Source organism: Alosa alosa, chromosome 1 (genome assembly GCF_017589495.1).
Source record: "Alosa alosa isolate M-15738 ecotype Scorff River chromosome 1, AALO_Geno_1.1, whole genome shotgun sequence".
In the NCBI taxonomy this organism is placed as follows: Eukaryota; Metazoa; Chordata; class Actinopteri; order Clupeiformes; family Clupeidae; genus Alosa; species Alosa alosa.
The window spans coordinates 6,219,190-6,241,699 of record NC_063189.1 but is presented as its reverse complement, the minus strand read 5'-3'; the positions used below and the strand labels follow the sequence as shown (position 1 = coordinate 6,241,699).

General features: G+C 41.6%; 1 protein-coding gene and 1 long non-coding RNA gene across 6 annotated transcripts in view; one reads left to right on the top strand and one right to left on the bottom strand.

The window, feature by feature from the left end:
• gne (glucosamine (UDP-N-acetyl)-2-epimerase/N-acetylmannosamine kinase) overlaps positions 1–19,079 on the top strand; it is a 28,396-nt gene extending 9,317 nt beyond the window's left edge. Inside the window, exons 1-15 of one of the 5 annotated variants that reach the window (XM_048247315.1) lie at positions 1,204–1,927; positions 4,855–4,878; positions 6,382–6,590; positions 6,715–6,961; positions 11,432–11,639; positions 12,766–12,918; positions 13,564–13,776; positions 14,045–14,132; positions 14,248–14,458; positions 14,611–14,661; positions 15,038–15,167; positions 15,492–15,713; positions 16,971–17,153; positions 17,946–18,062; positions 18,172–19,079. In XM_048247315.1, the coding sequence (XP_048103272.1) occupies positions 1,895–1,927; positions 4,855–4,878; positions 6,382–6,590; positions 6,715–6,961; positions 11,432–11,639; positions 12,766–12,918; positions 13,564–13,776; positions 14,045–14,132; positions 14,248–14,458; positions 14,611–14,661; positions 15,038–15,167; positions 15,492–15,713; positions 16,971–17,153; positions 17,946–18,062; positions 18,172–18,407 (2,325 nt within the window). In that variant the 5' untranslated portion in view covers positions 1,204–1,894 and the 3' untranslated portion in view covers positions 18,408–19,079. Of the gene's footprint in view, positions 1–1,203; positions 1,928–4,854; positions 4,879–6,381; positions 6,591–6,714; positions 6,962–11,431; positions 11,640–12,765; positions 12,919–13,563; positions 13,777–14,044; positions 14,133–14,247; positions 14,459–14,610; positions 14,662–15,037; positions 15,168–15,491; positions 15,714–16,970; positions 17,154–17,945; positions 18,063–18,171 lie in introns of those variants that run through there. The other 4 variants (XM_048247353.1, XM_048247326.1, XM_048247334.1 and 1 more) reach the window with 4 other exon arrangements.
• Positions 18,685–22,086, bottom strand: LOC125297181. Its single transcript, XR_007193974.1, has 3 exons — positions 21,837–22,086; positions 21,211–21,269; positions 18,685–18,765 (listed from the first exon to the last, which is right to left on the bottom strand). It is a non-coding gene; the product is annotated as an uncharacterized LOC125297181 (long non-coding RNA).
• Positions 22,087–22,510: the final 424 nt, after the last annotated feature.

Below are 22,510 nucleotides of genomic sequence, written 5' to 3'. Positions count from 1 at the left end.
GACTTCTTGTCGCCATGGTCAATGCATTTTTTATCTGTGAGTGTGCACATGCGTACGTTGCACATTATGGCAAAGGGGCCATGCCGCTCGTTATCGTTTTCCAAAGTATACTGTATGTTGCAATAAAATAGAAATACATGAATACATTTAGATTAAAAAAGCAATAATTGCATGAAATACAGCTTGTTCAGGAGTCTCGGCGTCCAAGTCTGAAGTCTTTTGAGTGGAGTCGCAAGTCAAGTCTGAAGTCATTGTTTTTCGCGACCTCATTGTTTTAGGCTAGTGAAAAATAGTTTTTCAAGTGCAAGGATATGTGGATTCAATTAATCATGTTTGCTATGTCATTAGATAAAATAAATGTTCAAAAAACTAACAAGTCAAAGAAAAGCTTTATGGGATGAGATCATAGAAGAAATATCTGGTGTCTCGCAATGTTTTTTAATTTCTATGGAAATGCACCTAGTTTCTTTTATTTCTTTGCATTGTGCAGGCTACATTCACAAATACACTGCAAGATTGGCAGCCTAGTGACTTATTTTCTGTGCTATAGCCTATGCGACTCTCCGCACGGCACACCCATATTCAACATGACTCCTAACTTTGGTTGAAAGATTACAGAAGCTAGGTTTAGCTGTGACAATATCCTGGGTACTCCTAACAGCTAATGTTATTTTACACAGTATGCTAAAATCCGAATTTTAAAGCCTGGTCACTAGTCGCCAGTTTGTATGGCTAGTTTGCCTACTTAGACTCTGCATAATGAAAAAGCTTTGTATGTCCCCTTTCTTCTTCTTGATGGCATAGCTGATCTACAAACCACAAAAAGAGGCAAACATGTACATGCTTAAGGGCAAAGGGAATATCAAAATGTTTTACTTTGGCCTTTTATGGGGTATGTATTGGTAGACAGCCCTGGTAACTTACCGTTGTCGTTGACACACCTGCTCGCTTGACTGCCACTGCAAAGTAGCCTGTGCATTGGCATTCTCCAATGCGTGTAGCCTGCGTGTCAGATAACCCTGACGTTTCTTGTATTGTCGTGCTGGCTGTCGGAATGATCAGCAGTACAAATAAGTTCGCTAAAATATTGGTGAGGACAATTTTGTCATCTTAAAATTTTGATTAGGACTAGTCCTTAGCGTCCCACCCTAAATCTACGCCCATGTGCTCAACACTGTTGCTCTTCAGTTCTGAAAGATTTAATGTTATTGGAAGTTGCCAATCCAGCAGCCTTAAAATTTGCCATGCAAAATTTTGTTTTTACAGTGCTGAACATTTGACCTTTTCTACATCATACTTCCCACACACTTTGTTGCATCAGAAACTTCTGTTTTTCCATGAACATTTTGAATATTTGATTTGAGGCGGTTTGAAATTCTTCTACAAAGATCAAGGCTTAAATCTTACGCCATTTTGTTTTACAAGCTCCTAAGAATTTTGCATGGTATTCTATGCTCAAATCAGACTTTTCGCTCTCTTTCTTTGCAAGTCCATGCAGCAGCCTACAGTTTTACTGTACATCTAAACGTGCCCTGTTGGTGGCAGTATTAAGGCTGCAGTGGTGGGATTTGGGATGGAGGATTTGTGTGTGTGTGTCTGTGTGTGCCTGCGTGTGCCTGCGTGTGCCTGCATACGTATCATAGCCCTCCCCCGCCATCGCTGAGTGGGTGGAATCTATTGGTTTATTTGTCGTGGTAGGCTGCCAATCACAGCTGCTAGTGTGTGTAATGCCCTCCTCCAGGGTATGTGCTGCTTTGTGAGGCAGAGAGGTAATCAGAACACTGCGTATAAAAGACTGCATGAGCCGGGTGACTGAGGAGAGGAGGTGATAGAGGGAGGCAGTTTTTAAGGGACAGCAGAAGAATACAGTTGCTTACGGATTGCAGGAGGAGTCATGTTCGCTGGTATTGAAGGCCGTAACCCGCATGTGAGTCTGCTACCGTTTCTGTCTTGGTCCTCTCGGCCCCTGCCCCCATCATAATGCCTAGTGTAGAGCTCCAGTCTTGTGATGCTACGTCTCAGAAGAGCTCTGGCTGGGTTGCTTTGATGACAGAGGGCTGTAACCCGGCTGTTAGCCCTATAATGTTAGCATGGGGGGGACTAAAACAGGCTGCTTAAAGAATGTGTGTCCTTATTGTGACTTGGTCCTGCAATTATGTTCCAAGATCTTATTTGTAAAACACTGCTGCCTCTAATTTTGCACTGTTGTACTGAGTGGCTGAATCGGCATCTAGTCTATGGCTATGACAAGCTGTGTAATGAATGGTGTGGTTTTGTTGGCATGAAGGAGCATTTCACACTGGCTGTCAAGTTGAGCGAATTGCAAGGAAATATGAATAGCACAGTGTCTGGACAATATGTGTAGTGTTATCAGGCTCTCAGATGACTCTGCTAGAACAGTGTATTAAATGTAGAATATGTATATGTAGAAGCACTCAATTAAAATTCATGATGGTTAAGAGGTGGAATAAAGTAAGAGTGGTACAGTGTTGGCCAAATATAGATTGGACTGCATTAATTAGGCTTTTTCATGAAATTGTTACATTACAAAGTAACCACTAACTAGGCTATGTCTCCCCATTTCCCCTCAACCTCATGACAGCAGTTTGTTTGTCAGCTCAGCCGGCTGGAGGGGGCTTCCAGCTGACGATACAGCTCTCACAGCAGTTTAAGGGTCAGCAGGCCGACAAGATTGTATGGTGGTTCTTTGAAAATAATCTCAGTTACCAACATGTAGGATGGTAGTGCCAAAAAATAGCAGTTTAAAGCTGTTATAGCATAGTGGAGTCACTCCCAAACTCATCTTTACTCACTTCTGCTGGGAAGATACTGGACAATAGATGATCCATCACAACCAGCGCTTAGGCCTAGAATGGCTGGTTAGGACTTAGTTCATACTGTATATTCAGTGTAATATAGATGGTAGGTATAGGGTGTTTTCACATATAGTACTATTTAAAATAACCGAACTCTCCACTAAAAGGGGACCAGAAAGTGGACCAAAACAAAAGGGACTCGGTTCATTTTGTATTCACATTATGAGTTCCTTTGAAAGAGGACTCGGATCTCTTTCTTGTGCACTTCTGCTGCTCTGATGGGGCCTCAGTTTTCTTCCTATTCAGACTATACCTTCTCTGGGGGTCTCAGACCTTAGGCTACTGCTTTGGATTATGGGCTATATAGTTGCTCATTTCCATCATCATTCATTATCAAGTTGAAATAATTAGCATAACCCATAGGCCTAATTGGTGTGGTGATTTTGTTTCATAATTTTTTTCTGAAATAAATATATATATATATATGTATGATAATATATTTTCAGAATTAATTCTGATCTGAAGTTATTGCAAATATCCTCTTGAACAGTCAGTCAACACGCCAACCAATCACACTGTCTAATTCAGTGGTAGACCCGCCCCACCTGGTTACTGAAAAATGGTGAGGAATGGATCCAAAGTTTGCTAATTCTTCATTAGTTAGGCTACCAATACCTTGGATAAAAAGATATTCAGCTGAACGATAATTTAAGAACACACCAAATTTGTACATTTCAAATGTCTGTAGGCCTATCATGAGCCTAATGATAATAGTAAAAAAAAAATAATAAATGACATGCCTTCTTTTTTGGCAATGGAAAGTCAAGTAGGACAAAGTAAGCTAGCATACAATAGCAAAATGTGAAAGAGAACCCAGGGCGATTTGTGTTCACAATGCACAGATAATGCGAACCGTGCCATGGACTTCAAAGCGAACCGTGCCAAAACTACCTCCTGAGGTGGTCTCAGTTCGGTTTGCGTTAGGCCCGTTTCACACCAGGTGCGTGGCGTGAGCGTGTCAGCTGCGTGGACGCTTCTGGTGTGCAAAGACATAGAAAATGCTGAGTCTGAGTCCATCCCAGCTGATCTGAGTTCGTTTAGAAGCCTGAAGATGAACTGGTACGTTAGGATTATTATGTGTTATGTGGATGAACTGGTACGTTAGGCCTATTATGTGTTATGTGTGATGTACTCCATGATAATAACATGACAAGTTGTGTTAACTAATGATCGGACTAGATATAAGCACAAATATCTAGGCTAATCATCTGTTACTGAGTTTAATGAGGTTGTCAGAACTACAAAGGAAGTACCCTCTAATAGATGGTAAAGGAATTGTGTAGGCCTATAGCCTAAAACGAACTCCAGATGGAAATAGATAAAGATAATCATAGTGTCTTGTCATCTTGTCTTTTCTTTTTTTAGGGGGGTGGGGGGTAGGAAGCCAAGTGCTTACTTTGGCCAAGTTCCTGTAACTGCTCTGCTCTGTTTGTCCAAGAGACTCTCATTATGTCAATATGGGCACTTGCTTTCTCCTAAACATGGAGCAGTTAAGGGACTATGGAGCTCTGTACTTTTGTCAATGATTATCAGGGCATTGGGGGAGGGGATAGGATAGGAGGAATGACCACTCGTTACAGAGAGATAGCAAAGAGCCGCTTTAACCCTAGTCTAGTCTGCAGATAGTTTGGTAGTGGTGGGAGTTAATTTCTATCAATTGTGTTGCTTGGTGAAAATCAGGACCAAGATTATCATTAACTGCTTTTCAGTCAATTTACATACATTCCCTATTTCTTATGATCATCATTGATTAATGGCTTTCTCATCTTGAATTTTTCACCTGACTTTTAAAACGCAATTCCACTTTACAATATATTGAGTTTGATTGTAGTCTAGTGATTATTACCCATTTGACTCAAGGAAATCCTACGTTGATAACAGTGTTGTACCTGAACACTGTAAGTGTCCTCACAATAAAAAGTGACTTAGTTGTGTTTATCCCTTTAAGTATTTGTTCTCATTTGTTTTCATGCCTCAGCGACTCACTGAGAGGAGCACTCATGTAAGTATGGTCCACCATAGACATAATATCTATATTATGTCTATGTGGTCCACACCCTGGCAACCTTCTGGCATGGTGATCTCAGGCTTGCATAGATACCAGCGCTGTATCTTATGCCAGGACACTGTGCACTGAGCGCTGAGCTGCATCCTGTTTCAACATTTCAAGCACTGAGGATCTCCTGTGACCTCTGTTATACATGGTCTCACCTCACTTGCTTTATAACCCTACTTTGGCTAGGATGGAAAACAATGATGAGACTATGACAGGACTTATCAGATGTCAAATTTTAAAAAAACTGGAGCGACCAGGTGTAACAGATGACCGATGTGCTGTGCTGTGTCTTTAAAGGAATTATCCGGAGTACAATGCACTTTAGATCGATTTACGGATGATTGGGAGTACATACGTTGGTTGAGTTGACATCCAAATCATGTCATTCGGATGTGTTTTGAGAAAGTTGGATGTTACCGTTTTTAGTCAAAGCTCGTTAGCGTGGAAGTGAGAAGGGCATATTATTTTGCCGCTACAAAACGCTATATTTTTTTACCTCTTCTACAGTTCCAAACAAAATTGCACTTACGTGGTAGTGAGTAGAGGGTCCTAAAGCCAAACCCGAAGTATCCGAGGTCTTTATGTGGTCGGATAGAGAGTCAGAATGAATTTCATCAAGCCAGTACCTTTCGGAAATGTTGCCATCTCGATTGCCAAGTGTGCTCTGGAAATTCACAATTTAAAATTCGCCGTTTAAAAAAAAAAAAAAAAAAAAAAAACACAGTCCAGTCCATACAACTTCATTTCAATTTCAAAAGAAATACTGGACTATTTTTTTTTTTTTTTTTAACGGTAACGACAATTGTGATTTCCGGATCCATTTCCGGAAAGGTACTGGCTTGATGAAATTCATTCTGTCAGTCTATCCGACCACATAAAGACCTCGGGATACTTCGGTTTGGCTTTAGGGACCCTCTACTCACTACCACGTAAGTGCAATGTTGTTTGGAACTGTAGAAGAGGTATAAAAATAGCGTTTTGTAGCGGCGAAATGACATGCCCTTCTCACTTCCACGCTAACGAGCTTTGACTAAAAACGGTAACATCTAACTTTCTCAAAACACATCCGAATGACATGATTTGGATGTCAACTCAACATATGTACTCCCAATCATCCGTAAATCGATCTAAAGTGCATTTTACTCCGGATAATTCCTTTAAGACCTAGTCATGATGTGTATCCCATGCTGTCTGTTCTTTTGTTTTAAAATGTTGTGGAACTAGTCTGGCTTGTATTGACTTGTGGAACTGGTTGAAAATCGTCCACACCCAGAGTGACAAAAGGGAATATGGCATGAATTGCATTTTTTAGTCACTCCTAGATCTTGAACACAATTTGCTAAAATTTGTTTGCATACTAACTGCTCTCTCACAGGGATGAGACTGCCGATCATCAACAAACACAAAGTAGTTTCCTACACATATTTTTGTGTTTTCTATTTTTGGCAGGAGCTGTATTACCTAAAAATGCAAAGGGAGAGAGAACAAGTGGAGAAGATGGAAAATAATGGCAAGCGGAAGCTGAAGGTGTGCGTCGCTACCTGTAACCGTGCTGACTACTCCAAGCTGGCACCAATTATGTTTGGTATGAAGGCCAATCCAGAGATTTTTGAGCTGGAGGTGGTGGTGCTAGGATCTCACCTTATTGATGATTATGGGTAAGATAACATTAGTCAAGATATAAGCCACTGCTCACATTATGTGCTTAGGTTAAGTTGAAATTCCAGGAAAGTTATGCAAACATGGCTTTAAATGCCTCCTGGTATTCCCTATTCCCCACAGAAACACATTCCGTATGATCGAACAGGATGAGTTTGACATTGGCTCCAAGTTGCATACGATTGTGCGTGGGGAGGATGAGGCAGCCATGGTGGAGTCTGTTGGCCTTGCGCTGGTCAAGCTGCCTGACGTCCTCCAGAGGCTTAACCCAGACGTGCTGATTGTCCATGGCGACCGATTCGATGCCCTGGCCCTGGCTACTGCGGCAGCCCTCATGAATATTCGTATCTTGCATCTGGAGGGAGGAGAGGTGAGCGCATTTCGTAGCATTACGACTGGAAATTATGGAAATTTGGGCTGGACAGTTTTATCAGTTGAGCAGGCTAGCTTTCATAGGGAACCATTAGGCTTTGATTGGATCAGGACCAGGGAGGCAGTGAGACTCGATCAGCCATCATCCTCCACACTCATGCAGAAGGATGGACTTAACATGGACTACAGTCCAAAACTAATAATGATGGTCCATCTGAAGCACTGCACTCACATGTGCCCTCTAACAATTGAACTGCAAACTGTAAATGGGAACCAGCCTTCTTCATCTTTTAAATCAGTCAATTTATCCATCTAATTGTGACTTTTCTTACATGTTGTCCATTTTGTGTGCTATGAATACCTTTTCACTATTGGTCTCAAATATTAAAAATGAAATGCTTTTAGATGGATGTTAGAATGTGTAGTGTGGCATTTAGAAATAATCATGAACAATGCATCATGTTCATGCATACATTTGGGACTCATTTTGTTAAATCAAAAGGTGACATTCCTAATGTTGTCTGACTTGACTATGCGCTCTAATATCAATATGCAGTGCGCTCTACAAACAGCCTTCCGCACTGCTGAGAACCAGTGGTGATACCAATACTTGTACATTTATTGACATATCGCAGGCACAATCAAATGTAAATCACTTCAGTAATTAGAAGCATTTTTTAAACATTTAGGCTAGAGGGACATGATGAAGGTATACTTTAAATGACAGTTTGTAGTCTAAGGGCCCTATCGTAGCGATCAGATACGGGTGGTCAGAGGCGCAATGTTTAAAGACATTAAAGGCACGGCCAGTCCATATTCACTAATTTAATGCCGTGATTTGTGATCCAACGCTGGGAGCCAGGTGCAAATGGGTTGTTCTTATGTTTCTTAATCAGTCATGGGTGGGTTTTTGGGGTAACATCCTTTAAGGACTTTAAGTTTCTCAAACTTTTCCAGACCAAGGACCACTTAACCAATAAAAAAAAATATCACGGATCATCTAGCTGAAAAAAATAGTAGACCTACTTCAACAGTATATTATTACACAATAGGCCAACTCACTGAACCACCTTACTTGTTGTCTTTGCACCTTGCTATTGTGTCAGAGGATTCATATGATTTAAAGTGGCATAGCTTACATAGGAAGTGTTGCAGAACTGTTTGAATTTACAAACAAGTTGGTTCAATATTGCAAACAACTCATCTATATTGTCTGCTCGCGGACCACTTGGGATAGCTTGCGGACCACCTGTGGTCCCCGGACCACACTTTGAGAAACACTGCTTTAAACCAATGAGAATGATGTCACACAAAAGGTCAGGTTCGTACTACCAGCATAAAAATTTCCACTGTTGGAGAATGGAAAGACCGTTTAACAATTTATTAAATTTACACAAACACACCCCCATACAATATGCACGTTATATCACAAAGAGTCCATAAAACATTCAGTCCATTGGCACAGAGCTAAAGATAAAACTCCCAGAGCATATGGTGTCAAGTCCGTTTAGTTTGGCACGGGGTTGGGAGAACCGGATCGTCTTGTTATTTCAGGCAGACTCCAATCATTCCGAAACACTCAGTCAATAGCGAACGTAGAGTGAAACTCCACATATGGCAGCCAGCGCCACGTCGTCTTACTACTACAGGCAGGCCCCAGTCACTCTGACACTCAGGACAAACAAAAAGAGGCTCTCAGTCTCCGTCGCATCCCAGTAGACAATTATTATGTACACACACGCACGCAGGCAAACCAACTTTCGTTTACTTAGCTTTAGTGAGTGTTGAACCAAACTCATCCGGCCGCTGGTGTCACGTCGTCTTGCGTTTGTAGGCAGGCTCACTGCGTAGGTTACAGCCAAACACTAGGAGAGAGGGAGAGCTCCTAAGTCGCAAGCAGATAACACTCATATCCCACTCTCACTTCGCTACAGGCAGATGGACTTTCCTTTACTTAGCTTTAAAATCTGTGGAATCAGGCTTCAGGTCCCGTTCTCCAGACGCGGCACCCCACTCCAGCCCTTCGTCTCCTGTGGCGTGCTGCCTGTGTTTTTCTGCTCGTCCTGCCTCCGTGTGTGCCTGATCAAACTCCGGTGTCGCGTGCCCACCTGGTCATCAATTAGCAGTCAAAAAAGTCTCACGTGCAGTAAGCGCTATGCAGAGGGGGTAGTCAGCTGGCTGTAATAATCAGCTGATCGCTATGCAATCACAGACCCATAGTTCAAGCACACAGTGTCACAACAACCCACAGCAAATAGTATTGACATAAACACAGCAAACTTCACTGCACACAGTATACACCCAAACCCAACGAATCATTAAATATACACCGCACACAAAATAAACAGCAAACCATTTGGATCAATGAGTCATAACAATACAGCAAGTGTTCTACTTTTGACAATGACATCTGTCATTACCTTTAACAGCAAGCAGCGCAACTTCAAACAGCGCATCGGTATTTTGATAGTCAGCGGCGCATTTGAAGGAATCTGCTTGCTCGTTTATGCAAGCTTTGTTGACTTCCTGTTGATATCTAGTACACAATGGGAAATGATTAAAAGGGATCTAGTTGCAGTCTTGTAAATAGTGACCCTGTAAGATTCCTAGTCGTTGCAAAATCTTAGTCTATGACTATAAAATCTGTGTCTTGTCTTTAGATGTGAGAGGGTGTGTGACTATAGTCTTTCAAACATATTTTCCAAATCTTTTCAAAGTCTTCTGGTGTAGCTTAAAGGAACCTTCTTGATCTAAATCAATCTGGGTTCAAGAGTGGCTGCTCAACATCCACCAGGGCTGCAAGAAACTTAGAAGTCATGCTAGACAAGCAGCTAACCTTCTCTAATCACGTTGCCTCGGTTGCCCGGCCGTGCCGTTTCGCACTCCACAACATACGAAAAATCAGGACTTACCTGACTCAATGTGCTACCCAGGTCTCTCAGCCTGCACAGTGAAACCCCTTCAGATGATCCAGAACACGGCGGCGCGCCTGGTCTACAACCAACCCAAAAGGGCACATGTTGCCCTGCTGCTCATCCAGCTACACTGGCTATCTATGGCTGCTGCATCAAATTCAAGGCTCCAACGCTTGCCTACAAAGTAGTCTCCAGTTCTGCTCCCACCTACTTGAATGCCCTCATACAGGCATATGCTACCTCCAGACCGTTGCGCTCCTCAGACGAACGGCATCTAGCTCTGCCACCGGTACGCTCAGGCCAATCCAAACTTTTCTCATCTGTTGTTCCTCGTTGGTGGAACGCGCTATCAGTTCCTACTAAAGCAGGGACCTCCCTCTCCATCTTCAAAAAACTCCTGAAGACCCAGCTCTTCAGAGAATATCTCCTCTCATAGCACTACTTACAACTAGCGTTGCTAATTCTAGCACTTGCCACCTGACTAGAACTGACACTTGACTGTATAAAAAAAGCACTCACTGATGCACTAACTTGTTCTTATTGTACTCTACCTTTTAACGGCAGAATCACTGGATCTAAACAAACTTTCGAAGTGGCATAAATAGCATTGAATTTAGGCATGTGCCATCATTTCTACCTAATAAAAATAAATATATCCATTTAAACGTGTTTTACCTGCTAGGCAGCAGCTTAGCCACATAACACGGATTCCCTGGCAGGTGTAATAGAAAGAAACAAAATTCCAGTGGATATTTTACGTCTTCTCAAAGACTGGTGGCTGTTAAGAGCGACGTTTTTGCCAAAAAAATAAAGCCAAAACACATCCGTGAATTTAAGGATTTTAACAGCATGCTGTGAAGTTACATGCAGGTCTCTTTTACGGAGGAAACCCATGTTAAAATAAAACTCTGTAGTCACGAATTTGATCGTGTTGGTATGAATATATGTTGTAGTATGTGAATCCTACAGTGTAAAAAAAATATACTAAGGTCTTAGAAACGTTGTAAAATTATTGAAATAGATTAAGAAAGCCACCGTTATGGTGATTTCTAATGGTAGATTGATTTGTTTAGATCCAGTGAAATTGCTGCCTTGGCAACGCTACGTCATGGCTTCAGTACTCTATTGTTTTAAAAAGTTTTAATCTGTTTGCCATGTTGTAAGTCGCTTTGGTTAAAAATGTGTCCGCTAATGTAATGTAATGTAACTTAATCTGGACTTTGTACCAACTTCTGACCGGAGAGATTGACAAAGGAGATAAATGAGAGGATGGCGAGGGCACTGCTGAGTCCACCCATAAAGCGCATTCAGCCAGTGCCCACATTTAACAGGAAAACACAGCGCAAAAGACTGTTGTGTACAGAAGCTACCAGAATCCATTTTCTGTTGCTTGCTATTTTCTAAATTTGACTGAATTTGAAACATGCTGGACCATGCTGTACCCCTAACTTACACCTTCTGTGCTATCAGAACTTTTTAACGGTTGTCCTGATTCTGGAATTTGTGCTTCCAAGCAAAGAAAATGTCACAATCACATCTTCCTGTGGTTCCAGGTGAGTGGCACTATAGATGATTCCATCCGACATGCCATATCCAAGTTGGCCCACTACCATGCCTGCTGCACACGTAGTGCTGAGCGCCACCTCATCGCCATGTGTGAGGACCATTCCCGGATCCTCCTGGCCGGCTGCCCCTCCTATGACAAACTGCTGGATGCTCACCACCGTGATGACTATGCTGATATCATCAAGGCTTGGCTGGGTACGTCCTAACAAACATGCCTGTAGAAGCAACTGTAGAAATAACCTCTTTGCTAAACACCCGTGAAGTGTATTTTGGGGACTTATTTTTATTAAAGGAACATGCCAACATTATGAAAAAACTCTTATTCGCTGTCTCCCCCAGAAGTAGATAAGGTGATACATACCCTTCTCGTCTCTGTTTGTGCAGTAACTCAGTCTGAAGCACCCACCGTTAGCATAGCTTAGCATAGTTAATTGAGGTGGGTAGCACCCAAAAGTGACAAAATAACTTTTTCCTATTTACATGCTGTGACTTGTATACAACATATAGGCTACAAATAGGCGATTTTCTAAGCATAAACAAACATAGAACTTTGTTCTCATTCAGGAAAAGCACTGCTACTTGGGCAGTGCTATTTACACACAGCACCTGAAAAGCTGCAGTAGCAGTGCTTCGCCTGAATGAGAATGTAATTCCAAGAATGTATACTTATAAAATCGCTGTGTTGCATTTTACATTGAAATGTGTACACATTGTAATTATACTAGTCACAACATGTAGATAGAACAATGTTTGAGTTTTTGTCACTTTTGAGAGATGGGCTAGTTGGCCCTGCCCACCTCAATGAGCTATGCTAAGCTATGCTAACAGTGGATGCTTCAGACTAAGTTACTGCGCACACAGAGACGAGAAGGGTATGTATAATTTTATCTGGCTTTGGGGGAGATGGTGAAATAAGCTAATTTCCCAATTTCCATGTTCCTTTAAGCCTTAAAGTTTACTGGGGGGGTTTACCTATATTGGGATGGGACAAGATGTTTAGGAGAGAGGGAGATGGGAGTGGGATTAGGAAATGATAGTGGGCCAGAACCCAGCCCAGGTCCCTGTGGGCAGCTGTATATGGTGGTATGCAGCCACTGGTGCCATAACTTCCCCACACTACACTTGTCATTTTTTGACAATACAGTATTCATTTAATGTTTTATGTCTTTGATGATGGAGCATCTCTTTATCAGTAAGCTAAACCTTAACTCACAAGTGCTCCTATATAATTAGGATTTACCAGAGGAAATCAGACCTGATATATTGCTCAAGCATGGATGAAACCTCACTAGAGTGAGCTAAATCTTGTCATCATGAACAGGAGATGGTGTCAAAGAGCAGGACTACATCGTAGCGTTGCAGCATCCTGTAACAACCGACATTAAAAACTCCATAAAGATCTATGAGCTGATGCTGGATGCTCTTATCTCATTCAACAAGCGGACATTGGTTCTCTTCCCCAACATTGATGCTGGTAAGACTGAGCGATTGGTTGTGTCTTCTTCCCCTGCTCCTTTAAATTAGCGCCTCACCTCTTTATCTCCATCACACGCACATATCAACATTTGGTTGGATGGACTTCAGTAGTGTTTTGAGCAGTTGAAATTTACAATTCAACATATTGTAGGATGCCTATTGGCTCTCATACTTTTACACAGTCTGTGAAGTTGCAATATCACTTAAATGGTTGCTCTGTGTGTCAGTTTTAGCAGTCATGATGACTTATTGTGTTCTAACATTGCTCAATCTTTGTCAGCAGTAGTCAGCAATACCTTTACACATTATGGAATAGCAGTGTTTAGTCCTTGTCTTCATGAATTAGTTAGCTTTAGTGTCAACTTGTAGTCTGATTGGTGACGCCTGTATTGAATAAGCTTCATAAATAAAACAAATTTGTTTTTATGTCTGCTGTTACTCTCGTAATTACAGGGTGTAGACTATACCATCACCTTCTTTAATCCAGAAATTCAGTAATGGTCCATGGTGTCAACTGGGACTATGTTGTTTTGAACTAAAGCTTCTCTATATGTTTCTGCAGTCAGCTGCATGCACACTGGCTATTACACTAATGTACAGGTATTTACCAAAGGTGTGTAACTGAAGCCTTTTCTTCTTTCAGGCAGTAAGGAGATGGTACGTGTGATGCGCAAGAAGGGTATTGAGCAGCATCCCAACTTCAGGGCCGTAAAGCACGTTCCCTTTGAGCAGTTCATCCAGTTGGTGGCCCACGCGGGCTGCATGATTGGCAACAGCAGCTGCGGGGTGCGAGAGGCAGGGGCCTTTGGAACACCCGTAATCAACCTGGGCACCAGGCAGACTGGTCGAGAGACAGGTACTGTCAAGCACTGGACGCTCTATCTCTGACACATGGGGAGATTGCTTGTGACTTAACATACATTTTTGGTTGTGTTGAAATGTTCTGATAAATGTTCTGATAAATTTGGTTGTGTTGAAATGTTCTGAAGAATCTGATAAATTACTGCTTGATTCACTAGAAACATTCTGTCTGTCAGAAGATTGGGGCTTTTCTACATACTTATGTCTGGTACATGTAAAGACAGTAATTATTTTATTTGTGATGCATGATGTTTGTTGGATAGGGGAGAATGTTCTCCATGTCAGAGATGCGGACACTCAGAATAAAATATACCATGCGCTGGATCTACAGTTTGGGAAGCGATATCCCTGGTGTGTACTCTGTGATCCTTACTGACCTGTTTTCATTATGTAGTCATTTACTAATGTAGTCATGTATCAAAAAAGATGCAGCAGTTTAACTCTGTCCTCTTTGTTTACCTCTCAGCTCCAAGATCTACGGTGATGGAAATGCAGTTCCACGCATCCTCAAGTTTCTGCAGTCCATCAATCTGGATGAGCCGCTGCAGAAGACCTTCTGTTTCCCAACAGTAAAGGATTGCATTTCTCAGGATATTGACCACATTCTGGAGACCCAGAGTGCCCTTGCTGTGGACCTGGGAGGCACTAACTTGCGTGTAGCCATTATCAGCATGAAGGTGAGATACAGGCATACGTGTTACTGGATGTGAAATGCTTTAAGGTCACCATACGTGGTTTGATGCAGGCATATGTGTTACTGAATGTGAAATGCTTTAAGGTCACCATACGTGGTTTGATGTCCAGCACCCCACATGTCTCAATGCTGTAGGTACCCTACAGGTCTTTTAGAGACAACACCTCAAGTCAAACTCACAGTCAGGTACCACAACTTCACAGTTCGATCTGTGCCTACTGATGGTATCAGTCAAATAAATTGTAATCATACCACACGGCACGATGTGATTTATGGACGTAATTACTAATCAGCCCAGGTATCAGACTGAATACGGTGAGGACAAAAGGCTTGATTCAAGATGGGGACATAGGAAATCCAATTTTTCCAATATACTCTCAATGGTTTTTCAGTTTGTATAATAAGCATGTTCATATTTCAAATTGGCTTTGAGTTGGGATTTTTTTTTCTTTTGGGGGAAGTTTGTCCCACGCATGTCCATTCATCCTTTGTAATTCCCAAACTTCATTGCTCTTAAGTCTTGTTTCTTTTGCACGCTGCCTCTCTTTCTCTTGTACAATAGGGTAAAATAGTGAAGAAGTACACCAAATCAAACCCTAAGACCTATGAGGAGAGGATAGATCTCATCCTACAGATGTGCAAAAAGGCCCTCGATGATGCTGTGGGTCTGAACTGCAGAGTCCTTGGAGTTGGTGTGTAGCCCTTCACTCCTTTATATAAGCTGTGCATATCTGTATGTCACACATTTAACACTGGATTTTTAAATAACAAAGTATATAAGAAGTGTATTCTAAGCTGAAGTGTATTCTAAGATGAAGTGCATTATAAGCTGAAGTGTATTATAAGATGTAGTGTTAGGTCAGCTTTGGCAGGCACCAGGCCTGTATTGGAGGCAACATCGCCTTTATCTATTACAGCTTTATGAACTGGTGTAATAGACTGGGGAGATTACAGAATGCCATGTTCGGGCTGTCTAAGAGCATTATCATTAAATCTGCCCTTCTGCTCTCTGTCAGGTGTGTCAACGGGGGGCCGAGTCAACCCCCAGGAAGGTGTGGTCCTCCACTCCACAAAGCTGATTCAGGAGTGGAGCTCCGTGGATATCAGGACTCCCATTTCCAACGCGTTGCACCTACCTGTGTGGGTGGACAATGACGGGAATTGTGCTGCCTTGGCTGAGCGGAAGTTTGGTCACGGAAAAGGCGTGGAGAACTTTGCTACCATTATCACAGGAACAGGTACAGTCTGACCGTCAATATGAATCCCAAATAATATTGATGATATTACATCATCAATGATCAGATCAGATTCCAAAAATAATTCCGTGAAAATGCATGGATTCCAGTTGCTGCTACTGGAAGCCACTGGAATCCATGCATTCCACGGAATTATTTTGGAATCTGATCCCTTATCGTACCTGTTCATTCGTACTCGTCGCTTGACTTATCGTGACTAAATTCAAGATGGCGGCGAACGGTAAACTTCCTGAAGGTACTGTCTGTATAAATCGTCTAGTAAATAAACTACCAGTGCTTTTTCAAAGTTCTCAATGTCTCGTTTTAAATGTCAGGGCCCTCAGAAGTCTACCAATGAAATGTGGAGCTACTTTGAGCCTCGTAAATGGTGTAAAACAGTGATCTATTTGCATGGCTAGCCCGATGCCTGAGGCACCCCCATTGAAAACCTGTTTGTAGCATCGGCTAACTAGTGCCAGATTTCGGAGTGCAGGGTACAAGCCGAAATGAGCTATGAGTCAAAAGTTCACACTCGGTATCATGTTTCAACACACTTTAGGTCAATATCAGACCGAACTGCTCCTTTTAATGACAATAATTGACAATATGTCAAATATGACAATAATTAAGACTTACATCCTATTCGAGTCCCTGAAAGGAGCAAAACCTGTTTTACCACAGTTGTATAGCCTTGCGTGTAAATTAGTAGTTAGTAATTAGTAGTGTAAGTATTAATAGGTATGGTGCTACAACATTAAATGTCCCATCAACAATTGATGGGAACAATATCAGATCCTAACATTACGCAATGGGCCGCTGGCTAGATACATAGGCTTATAGAATTTATTCTAGATATCAATTGTTAAGTTTGTTTAATTTGTGGTTACATCTACAATTAATTATTTCGGACAGCAGTGAGTGATAGGCTATCATAGTATAACAATTTATGTCTTTATATTAGAAGGACATTTTGATCATAGTTGAATAATAGATGGGGGGGGGGAGATATGTCCCCCTCAAAGTATACTATGATTACGTAAGGGATAATGTATAGAACGCCGGTCATTACTGGGAAAATAAGTCCCGACAACTTAACCGGACCCGGACCCCACAGCGGAGGGGTGTTATTCTCCCCTGAAGAGACTTATTTTCACAGTAATGACCGGCGTTCTATACATTATCCCGCTTATTATAAGGCTACTTGCCAAAACGAAATAATAAACTGTGTGTGTGTGTGTGTGTGTGTTTTAAAATGAATAGGTATAGGTGGTGGGATTGTCCAGCACAACGAGTTGATCCATGGTAGCACATTCTGTGCAGCAGAGCTCGGCCACATTATGGTGTCTTTGGATGGACCAGAGTGCACGTGTGGTAGCCGTGGCTGCATTGAGGCGTATGCATCCGGTATCGCCCTACAAAGAGAGGCCAAGAGACTCAATGATGGTAGGAAATCATGCACAAGCACTTTCACTCTCCCTCACACTCACATGCTCATACACATCCAGATGGAAACATACATTTTCTAACACTGTAAAACCTCTATTACAAGATGGGTTCCAGTAAGACGCAGGCCCTTTTTCCTGGTCTGGTGTGGCCACAGGTTTAGCCCTATGGGATATGGGATTTTATGGGATTTAGGCTATGGGATTTGCCTTGCCTACAAATACATGTAGGCATTGTTCTTTTAGCCTCCTTGTTTGTTAGGTAGCCTAGGTTATGCAGTCTGTTAGACAATGCAAATACAAATTATTTGTAATACATTATTGGATAACGCAATTTCAATACTACTAGGCAAATATTCATACTGTTTGAAATAATCAATTTAATAATACTGCTGAGTACATTTTGTGTGAAAGGAATTCAAGGCCTGGCCCATATATAAGCAGCAATAGAATTAAATAAAAGCCTGAGTTATTAATCAAGGTTGGTTATGGTAATAGACCTTCAAAAAAGTAATTGTGTGCACATCCCACCTTCTGGCAGGTGCAGGACAAATTAAACTTACTCCAGTGAAAAAATGTAATGTCCACAACACAGCTTTAAACTCCCTTATTTAATGTAAGAAAAAAGGATAGGCAATGTTTGGACCCTGCTGGGTCTTCAAAATGATTTTGCCTGAAAAAGACCCAGTAGGGTGAAAATGTTGCCCATTCTCCTTTTTTCTTCCATTAAATATGTTAATAGACCTACCTCCCTACCTATAATTCATGATTGTGTCTCTGCATGTGCTTGCAGAAGACCTGTTGTTTACAGAAGGAATGGCTTTAAAGAAAGAAGACCCAGTCAGCGCCATCGATCTGATCAATGCAGCTCGTTTAGGAAACTCCAAAGCTGACGCAGTACTGAGAACAGGTATGTGTCTTCAGCTGTGTCCTTGTTCTCACACTAGCTGTAGTCCCGTGCACTGGTACCAATACTTCAGCTACATGTGATTCTAATTACCTGACTTTACTGTACTTAGCTGGCGCAGCACTGGGTGTTGGCATCACAAATATTCTCCACATGGTGAACCCGTCCATGGTGATTCTCTCCGGCGTTCTGGCCTCCTTCTACGAAAGTCCTGTGCGGCAGATCATCAGTCAGCGCGCTCTCACCTCTGCGAAGGACATCCAGGTTTTGACCTCTGACCTGGAGGAGCCTGCCTTGCTGGGCGCTGCCAGTATGGTGCTGGATTATGCCACGCGCAGGACTTACTGAGCGTCCCTCCTGGGAAGGCTGTTCTACGGCCTCGGCCTCACCCTCCAGACCTCTATAGGAGCCCAAGGCTGAGATGGCTCAATACCCTGACCATGCCTTCTACCTAAACAAATGCAAATGTATGACAAAACGTCTGAATTTTCTCTTAGATGGATAGCCTTTTTATCTTTTGTTTTTCACCTGAAACCTTACCTGTTCTTCTTTTACTTAGTGCACCAAATGCGTGCACAGTGGCTGCCAACTGTTTTCTAGCAGAGGGCTCATTGCTTAAACAATGGTTCTTGCAGTTGCTTCTGCTGTGTACAGTGACTGATGACCATTTACAATTGTAGTCACCTGCTGTCTTTCATTTATTTGTCTGTAAAAATATTCAGTCAGCATTTAGTATTGATTATATATGCACTGATGGTTGAACTTGGATCAAACATTCCTGACTGGTGTGACATGAGGATGACTTCTGCAGTCATAATGTGTGACAGAAACTGGATTAGCATGCCCACAACAAAAAGGCATTTTTAAGAGTTCTGGAGAGGACCACAACTTTTGTAGAAGAACAGTATCGCCACATAAAGTGCACCTTAGTAGTGACAGTGACATAAGAGTGAGGTAACACAAAGCTAAAAAAGGTGAGCTGCTCCAATATTTGATTAAACCAACCAACAAACAAATGAACACATGGGTGACAACTTATCTTTCTGTAGCCTAACCGGACCATGGTGTAGGTATTATTATGACCGCTGCGCAGCAAAACGCTTTTTTTTTCTGTCCAGATTTTCTTTTTTTTTTTTTTTTTTTTTTTCTCTAATTTTGTGTCAACAATTCCCAGGACACTGAAAGACCGGGGTGCACAAAACTTGGTGGGCATGTAGCCCCATAAGGATGACCCGGAACCATTGTTTTTCGTTTTGATCCATCTCCTCCCCACCGGACTGGATCCCCTGAAAGGAGGGTAGGGCGGACACAGTTTTCTGTGAATATCTCGAGAACTGTAGGCCCGGGGAGGACCCTTTTTTTTTGTATGTTGGTCTTAAGAGGCCATGTCAACCCATCCCATAACTACCCATTTGATGTATAGTGCCTCCTAGTCAAAAAGTCAAAAGCAAAAATGAGGGGTTGTAATTGCAGGTATCTCTGGCTGATATGGTCAAAACTGCACACAATTTGGATTTGTAGGATCATTATGACACCCTCTGAATGCATGCCAAGTTTCGTTCATGGGGGACCATACAATAAATGAATATGTGTACATTTAGTGACTGTACACATGCACACACACACGCACACAAATAAACGTGCACGCACACACATATACACACGATTTATTTTTGCGGAGTGAATGTGCAGGACTGAGCGGCGGTCATTTTTTGTACCACTTTGCAGTACATCTAGTTTACACCCAGTGTATGCATGAACCAGTCTGCAGTAGCTTGTATCTCACCAATTTGTGTTATCATCAATAGTTAAAATGCTAAATAGATAGATAGATAGATACTTACTTTATTGATCCCCAGGGGAAATTCCTTGTACAAGCCTTGTACAAGCTTTGCAATTAAATGAACAGATCATAATATATATTACACGGTGGCTTGAAAAGGTCACAATACTTCCAAATGAAAAGAACACTTGCATCAATTTGACAGCACATGACATACAAATCCACAGAACACACACAAATGAACACAGCACAACGAAAGAATTCACTACACCAGAGATTTCCAATCGGAGAACTTAATTGAGACAATTTTATGTTTCCAGTCTTTTTTGGTAAGTTGAACTTAATTTCATCTTAAAGATGTTAATAGTTATTTATTGACTTGTTTAAATTAGTTTACCCCAAGCAATAGCTATATTTAACCAGCAGTGATAGATCAGTTAGGATTGTCACAGTTGTCTGACGGTAAGATTGAACCTCTTTCGTGTTGTGAATGCTTCTGTTGTGTGGGCACTATCTGCATTTGTTGTGTGAATTTGCAACACACAAAATAAAGTTGTTGCAAAGCTTTAGAATATTTGATGTGTTATTGTAGTGTGTAGCAATAGTTGTCTATTTCATGTGTTGTGTGCTGTAGGCCATTTTATGTGTTATTATTGAAGTGTTTTTTGTATTTGCAAATATGTTTTTTTTTTTTTTTTTTTAATGTGCAAGTGTTTGGAAGCATTGTGACCTTATCAGGCCATAAATTATAATTGTATATTTGTATACATCATATGATCTAGCAAATTCTTCATCAATGCCTAACTGTACAATAGCAATAGCAAACAACCAACAATCTCACAGTAACAACTACATGTTGCGGTCCTACCTTGTGATATTCTTATGTGAATACTGGAAAAGACTGGATGTATGTCACTGAATGCAAATTATGCAATTTGCCAACACCAGACCTTGTCTACAAATAAATCCTAACATTCACCTTCAGTGCATTTATGACTCAGTAGTAAGATGTACATCTGTGGGAATTGTGGGATTTTTTTCCAAATGTTCCAAAAATACCATGATTCAAATGTGTAGTTCCATTGAGAGGTACAGAAAAGCTTGAATGTACAGTGCTGTACTTCCATTAGAATAAGGAATTTCCCCTTGAATCATTGTTTATCTGTGGTACATTTCGAGTTGAGACTTTGGCTCGCCCATCTTGGGTACACAAATGCTTTCTGCTCAATTTCTGTGTATCATATCAGCCTGGGCCAGGGCCACTTTGCTGCCTGGGAATCCCATAAGCCATAATATGCAGAAAAACATTAAAATATGCTCACACCGGTTTCATGATAGACGTTTGCATCCAGAGCTCACACCACTTACTCTACAGTCAGACGTTCCCATTTCACAGATGCCACTTGGCTGTCGGATAACTCGGTAGACTGTGGGAAAAGAAAACAGGGCTAGGTTTCCCTGGTAGAGAGCAGCTCGAAAAGTTCCAGGATCAGTTCATGTCCCATCTAAACAGCATTCTCCCATCCCCCATCTAAGAAACATTCTGAGGAGTAAAGAGATAACGCTCTTGTTATGACCGCCGCTAGCGAAGCGGTCATATAATGATTGTCAAAGTTTTTTTTTTTTCCCGTCATCTACTTCCTGAATTTTTGGTCAACGATACCCAGGACACCGAAACACCGGGAAAAAAATGAAATTTGGTGGGTATGTAGCCCCACTAGACTTTTACGGAAAAAAATTGTTTGGTCCCCGGGGGCCCGAATCCCAAAAAAGTTTTTCCTAAATAACTAGAATTTACTAGTATGGGTCTTTCTACCTGAACCGTGGCACTGAGGATGAAGAATTGTTTATGGTAAGTTGGTCTCAAGGGCCCACATCAACCTAGCCCATAATCACTCATTTGTGATTTGATTTAATATTAATTAAGAACAAACAATATAATTTAACACAATATATTAAAAGAAGGATAAAAAGAAAGAAAAGTATTTAGAAACCTTGTTCTCCGTAAGAGTCGTGTCATTAAGCTACAAAGTAGCACCGTGAGAGCTATACAAGTAGCCTTGTTCTCCGTAAGAGTTACTATTCCTAAGCTACAAAGTAGCACCGTATCCAAGACTTTACTGTAGCCTAGTTCCTTTAAAAGTAAATGCATTCTAAATAATGCCGTTGCCGTAGTGACAATAACAAGCGTGCAGCCAAAGCCTTAGAATGCACCTTGTGGAATGTCTTATGTAGGCTACTGTACCAATGGAATTAAGTCAAATATAAATTATACATATGAGTTGAAATTAAACAAAAACAAATAAACAACAGGTATATTTAAACAAAAACAAATAAACAAGACATGTTTATTTACACACACACACACCAGAGCTAGTGAGCGGAGCTGAGCGGTGCGAATATCCCGCTCCTCGCTCAGGTGGCTGTTCACTCGGCCGCTCCTCGCTCAGGTGGCTGTTTATTTGGCCGCTCCTCCGCTCAAATTCACGTCAGGCCGCTCCGCTCAATTTCGCTCCCCGCTCCACTTCAAAATCCTCCGCTCCAGTGAAATCGCTCCACGCTCGCTCCAATTTAAAAGAGGGAGAAATAATCTACCAGCCGAATTGTCACCTTAGAAAACTTAAATCCCAAAGAACTAAGAGAAACGGTAATGTCACTCATAGAACAT